This window comes from Geospiza fortis, unplaced genomic scaffold, assembly GCF_000277835.1.
Source record: "Geospiza fortis unplaced genomic scaffold, GeoFor_1.0 scaffold17, whole genome shotgun sequence".
NCBI classification, from domain to species: domain Eukaryota; kingdom Metazoa; phylum Chordata; class Aves; order Passeriformes; family Thraupidae; genus Geospiza; species Geospiza fortis.
Window position 1 is genome coordinate 1039434 of NW_005054438.1, and position 6486 is coordinate 1045919.

Below are 6486 nucleotides of genomic sequence, written 5' to 3' on the forward strand. Positions count from 1 at the left end.
CTAACTAACTAACTAACTAACTAACTAACTAACTAACTAACTAACTAACTAACTAACTAACTAACTAACTAACTAACTAACTAACTAACTAACTAACTCTTCTCGGGGTCACTGTGAGCAGCTAGAGATCCTGACACCCAACCATCAATGGAACTGCAGCTTTCCATGGTATACCATAGGAATAATCCCAAGGCTTCTCCTCCAAGGAAAGCCATCCCTCCCCTCTCCTGTACAGCCCCTTCCCTTGTATTCATTATTGGGCTTTAGGAACATGGACTGTTCTCGTGTGAACACATACACAAAATGAAGCAATAACACCCATTTCTGTAGAAGAATATATTATTTAGCAGATCGGTTTAAAAGTTAAAAAAAAAAAAATCTGTACATCTTTGAAGGTGTCTCTTGTTGGTTTTTTTTTTTTTTTGCATCAACAAGGATAAAAATGTGTTTGCACTGTAGTTTTTTCAGCTTTGTGCTCCCTTCTTTGCTCGTGCTGAAGGATCCCATGGTGTCCAGCTGTACCAGGTCACAAAGCCACCCTGCAAACTCATGAAGGTTTCTTCTGATTTCTTCTAATGTAGAAAAAAAAAAAGAAAAGAAAATTGCATCCACTACGTTGGGCTTCTGAATGTACTGTGAACTATAAAATTCAGAGAATAATGAGGAGAAATGTGTCATTAGGGGTTACCAGGCAAACAAAAATGCATGCCTGGACCCTTGTCAGTGTATAAGCATCGGGTGAGCTATGCTGTAATTAGCATCCTGCTGTACACATATAGAGAGTGTCTTGACTAAAACAACCCCTGGTGCCAGGGGATCATGTCCCAGGAAAGGCTCCTTAGCTAAACTCTGATTTGTCTGTACACACTGTGGGCAGCTGGGTCACCAGGAAGGCAGATCTGCTGAAGGATGGAGCTGTGCTGCAGCCTGAGCAGCGTCCACAGGGAGAATCTTGCCAGGAGGCTGTGGTGGGAATGCTGGAGCCTGGGGAATCCTGCCAGGAGGCTGTGGTGGGAATTCAGGAGCCTGGGGAATCCTGCCAGGAGGCTGTGGTGAGGATTCAGAGCCTGGGGAATCCTGCCAGGAGGCTGTGGTGAGGATTCAGAGCCTGGGGAATCCTGCCAGGAGGCTGTGGTGAGGATTCAGAGCCTGGGGAATCCTGCCAGGAGGCTGTGGGGGGAATTCAGGAGTCTGTGCTGCCCGCAGTGTCCGACGGCAGCAGCAGCTCTGTGAGGAGGCTGCAGGCTGTGGATCCATCTCTCACTGCATGGTCCCACTTGGATTTTGATGTAGCCACCACCTCTGCTTGGCCAATGGAGCATTTCTCAAAGCAGGGTAGCCTCAAGGCTCGCGGTTTATTTGTTCAAAGGCCGTTTCCTCTCACTTTTCGGTACTGCTGGTGGTCAAACCTTCACTTTTCTGTTTCTGCAGCTGGAATGAAGAGCAGAGCAGGATTAATCCCCCTGACTCACACTCACAGTGCTGCTGTGCTCCCCACAAGGCATCTGCAACATTTCCTGGGAAATAATAGGCAGCAGCTTGGAATATCACAGGCATTGTTTCATCCAAACAGTTCTGGATGAACGTCCTGGGCAAACAGAGCTCAGTCTTTCTCATTGGCTATTGTACCAGGCTCTCAGATGATTAATTAGGTCCTCTTGTTTTAGAATATTTCTGAATTCAAGCAGCTCCTATTTTTTAAGGCCTCTTGTGCCAATACACTGCAATTAAAGCTCCATCAGTTTGTATAAAAATGCTGTTTTGGCAGCTTCTGTAAACCAGGAGTAAAATCTCAGCTCAACTTGAAAGGTGAATAAAACTCAGAAAGTCTGGTAGTCGTATTTGAGTCCTTTTGCCCTTGTTTGACAAATGCTCCTGTCTAAAAGGAAAAAATGCCCAAAAGGCTTTGTTCTCCTTTAAAATTTAGTGCCCTCAGAGCCTGTGCTCTTTGATCAACCAGCCTCAGTACTTGAAGTGCTGAGGGGCTTTTTCTCCAAAGCACTTGGGAGGAGATGGGAGCTACAGCAAAGCCTCAGTTCCACTCATGGATGATCAAGTGGAGGGACCTTCATTACCCACATATCAAACAGTATCAGCACAACTGCTGCTCCAGGGCACTTCCCACCTTATTTTAATGATGGAGTGGCTGATAGTAGCCTGCCTACATGGTGAATTTTTTCATGTCAGAAGCTCCCTACTCTGTGATGCCATTAGGGCACATTTTGTAGTGGATCTTGGCAGGGAAAAGAGGCACTGGAAGAGATGTGCAGAACCACAGGGAGCTGGACCAGCACTCTGAGTGCTGCCCTGGGCACTGCTCTCCACCCTGCCAGGCTCCCGAGGCAATGCAGACCTGCTGAGAGGCAGCAGATGTGGTTACCTGGAATTCCCACCTCCCCTGAGCCTTACAAAATGAGAGATGCTCTGTACATTAAAGTCCCCAGTGGGCAATTAAAGGGCTTCACTCGTGTTTAATCCTCCTGGGTGCTTTGCACGACACAGTGATTCCTCATAAAATGCCAAGAGCATCCTTGATGACGCACAGGTGACTGGAAGTTCCTTCCCAGAAAACAAACTCATGCACTGGTGCTGCAAAACTTGAACTGCCCAGCCCCAGAGCATTTTGCTGCAGCTTAACCCAGGCAAATTCCTTCTCAAGGGAGGGCAGATCCCTCCAGGGAGAGCTGTGCACCCTTCAGGGGTTATCCCTGGAGTCTGTGCCTTGCAAGCAGCTCCTGTCCCGTGCCCATACTTGTGTGGTTCCTGGTGGACTCTGCAAGGACTTGTTTTTACTGCTTGTGGCACACACCTCTCTCCAGGCAGGTGTAATGCATGTGTTTATCAGGATAATGATTATGCCATGAGCATTCCCACTTTTTCAGAATTAGGCTGCTGCTTAATTATAATGTTTGGCTTATTCAATTATAATGTTTGCAGTATCAAGGAGATAATTGGAGTTTACCTCTTTCATAGCATCATCTATCTGTTTTAACCCCTCATAGTGGTCCCTGGATTCCCACAGAGGCTGGAGCATCACCTCCTCCACTTCTGGGAACAGCTAGGTGGGAACAAGAGAAAGACTTGTATCAGCATTTCCTTTTGCATTTCTCAACTTGCTGCTGCATCGTTTAACCGTACATGCTGAAAATGGGGCGTGGAAGGTACATCCCCATTTCCCTGGGTAACCAAACCCCTGGTGGGGCAAACACTGCAGCTCTGCTCTCCCCCTGCCTGGTTTCTGGCCCTGGGTGACTTTACCTTGGTCACTGTCTCGAACATGGGGATGAGGACGAACTTGAGGAAGCCGATCTGTGCCGTGGGTTTGGTCACTTTGTCGCGGTCCATGAACGGCGCCACCGGGAGCCCCTCGGATTTTTCTCGGTCGCTCTGGAACAAACCCAGAGAAACAACCCAGAGATGACAAAGCCAGGGATAACAAATATTAATCCTGTCTAGCAGGCTGCGAGGAGAGCGATGCAGCAAGCAGATGAGCAGCCCTCAGATGCAGATCACAGAGGTGTCTGGAGGTAGCACAGAACAAGGATGTGCTGCCCTCAGGGCAATGTCTCTGCTTTGTGGAGAGAAGCATCTGAATAAAGAGAATTCTGTTCAGTTATTTCTGCTCAGCACCAGCATCAAAGTGTTCACCTCCAGGCTTGCAGGGCGGCTGGCTCCCTTTGCAAGCCCACTGGACTTGTGAGGTAAAATATTTCAGAGCATTCAGAAAGCTGGTAATGGCTCTTGCTGCTCTGAGAGAGATGGAATAGTTCTGTGATTTCCTCGTTGTTCTCCAGAGAGTGATTATTTTCAGGTATTCAAACAGAAATTGTATCTCATTCTTTACTAATGATTAAAAGAGAAAATCAGTTGCATCCACTTGCTTACTGAGCAGGTTCTTTTGCTGGCATTTTTCTCTGACTTTCTGTGATAGAAGCTTTCCATAGAATCACAGAATGGTTTGGGTTGGAAAGGACCTCAAAGATCATCCAGTTCCAACCCCCTGCCATGGGCAGGGAAACTTCCACTAAACCAGGTAGTTCAGAGCTAGAACCAGACTGGGCTGTCAAACAGTGAAGCACCCGTGGGATTTGGAAATAGCAGAAAATTGTGAAATTGTGCAATTGCATCTCTCCCTCTCTCTTACCTGCATAAAATACTCCTCCAGCAAGCAATCTACCCAGGGCTCTGCCACCTCCATCGGGCGGACTTCGTTGGAGATGTCACAGCATTTTATCAGCACCATCTTCAGCTGAAAGAGGATGACACTTCAATTCAATGCTGCACTCCTAAAGCCAGCCCTTTCCCCCTTTTCCACAACCCCTGTCCTTGCAATGCTTTCAACCAGAAAGGACAATTTCAGGATTTAACCAGAGATCTTAAATGGTCTGGATCCTTTATCCCTCTCTCAGCTGCTCTGTATAAATCATTTATCCCCTCTCTGGGATGTGTCACAGTGGGATGTGCATTTATCTGCTGCAGGAAGAGATTCAGTCACAAGTGACCATTAAGGTTTTTGTGGAACACTCAGAGGCAGCTGGGAAAAGATTTCCCTGGAAATCAAACACAGCTGCACTGGGGAATAGAGGAGACCAGTGGTTTTACTCTTATGGAATTTTTTTGCCCCACAGTAAAGAATGGTAAGAATTTGTGGCCTAATAGAGTAAATTTTTTAATTTTCCTGATGGGATTCCAGGATTTCTAAAGCTGGAAAAATCTATTTAATAAAGAGCACTTCCAAATTGTAATTATTTTTTGGTCTAGGATGGATTAGTTTTTGATAATATATATTGAATCTCAGTTTTTCAACAGACAAAAGTTAATCTACAAGCTTTCACTCCATGCACAGAAAAATAACAATCCACAAAACCTCCTTACACAGGTCATATGTTCTTCATTTGTGTAATCAAAGTTTTCCATTTTTTCCTTGAAAGAGTCCAGTATTTCTGCATGTCTCGCCATGTCTGTAGCCAGGATTAACGTAATTATCCCCTAGCAAAGAAAACATGTTCACATATTAACTTGACATTCCTCACAAGGTCTGCTAAAGCCAAAGCAGGGTCTGTCTTGCACACAAAATGCCTCAAATGCACTGAATTGCTCATGCTGGAAGGGGAAGTTTCTGACTTGGAGCTGCCAAGGAAATGGGAAGAGGGTTATAAAGAGTTCGTGGTACATGAGGATCATGGTTTTCTGTGATATTCCAGAGACATTGAGGTTTTTCCTTTCTCATTGACTAATTGTAGAAAAGCAAACCATACAACAGGATGTTGAAAGCCACACTCTGGCTGCCAAGATCCACTTTCCTCTCCTTGGAAGGCACTGTGGGTTTTGCTGCTGACTCTTAGAGCCCTGAGACAAAAATCATGATGTGGATGCCAGCTGTGCCCATCCTCTTTGGATTAAGGGATTTGAAACACTTGGATGAGGACAGGGAGCTCTGTATCCTCCTTCTGTGCAGAGTTTATGAAGGGAAAACGTGGTTAATTTAAAGTTGTGGGTTTTCATACAGAACAGTCCATTTTGGGCCCATGCCAGTTTCCCACACATTGGCAAAATCAGGAACTCCAACCAGCCCTTATACTGCTTCTTCACTCGGTATGTGAGGAAGGTGTAATGTGGAAATTAAGACTGAATTTTGACCCTTAGAGCCCTGATGGGAATTGTAACATTGTTCAGTGCCTCAGACATAACTGTGATGATTCCCAGTGTACCAGGGCCTCTTCCAAGAGTGCAAATGCTCTGCTGCTGCAAATCTTTTCCCCTTTTGAAGCCCCTCTTAAAATTAATACAGTGTTCCCGTAAAGCACAAACTTCTGCCCTGAGAGCTTAATCCTTCTCCAGTCAGAGCTAATTGGCTCCTCCAACAATCTAAACATCTACCCCCAAAATGTCATAGGCTTTAATCATCAGGATGCACTCATTATTCCTCAGCAACGCATTCCAGGGAGTGCTGCTGTGGAAGTTTTCCAAGAATCCCTCTCAGATCTGTCACTGTGATGTTTTCTGAAAAATCCCTTCACCAGGATTTCTTCTCCTGACAAGATAAGAAGCCTCAGCTTCTCCGTGTTTTGTTCCTCTGGAATGTGATTTGGAGAATTGTTTACCCAGCATGTGAATTGTTTTTAATTAATGGCCAATCACAGCCAGCTGTGTCGGACTCTCTGTCACGAGTTTTTATTATTAATTCTTTTCTAGCCTTCTGATGTCTCCTTTCTCTTTCTTTGGTATAGTTTTAGTATATAATTTTCATATAATATAATATAATATAATATAATATAATATAATATAATATAATATAATATAATATAATATAATATAATATAATATAATATAATATAATATAATATAATATAATATAATATAATATAATATAATATAATATAATATAATATAATATAATATAATATAATATAATATAATATAATATAATATAATATAATATAATATAATATAACTATATAAATAAATATAAATAAATAATTATAT

The 6486-nt window shown here is 43.8% G+C and overlaps 1 protein-coding gene across 3 annotated transcripts in view; it reads right to left on the bottom strand.

Moving 5' to 3' along the window:
* Window positions 1-321: 321 nt before the first annotated feature.
* Window positions 322-6486, bottom strand: part of PDE9A (phosphodiesterase 9A) — a 58779-nt gene continuing 52614 nt past the window's right edge. For all 3 annotated transcript variants that reach the window (XM_005427232.2, XM_031062132.1, XM_031062131.1), the window contains 5 exons: window positions 4876-4989; window positions 4145-4249; window positions 3259-3387; window positions 2963-3058; window positions 322-1431 (listed from right to left, as the gene is read on the bottom strand). In XM_005427232.2, coding sequence (XP_005427289.1) covers window positions 1381-1431; window positions 2963-3058; window positions 3259-3387; window positions 4145-4249; window positions 4876-4989 — 495 coding nt within the window. In that variant the 3' untranslated portion in view covers window positions 322-1380. The remainder of the gene's footprint in view (window positions 1432-2962; window positions 3059-3258; window positions 3388-4144; window positions 4250-4875; window positions 4990-6486) is intronic.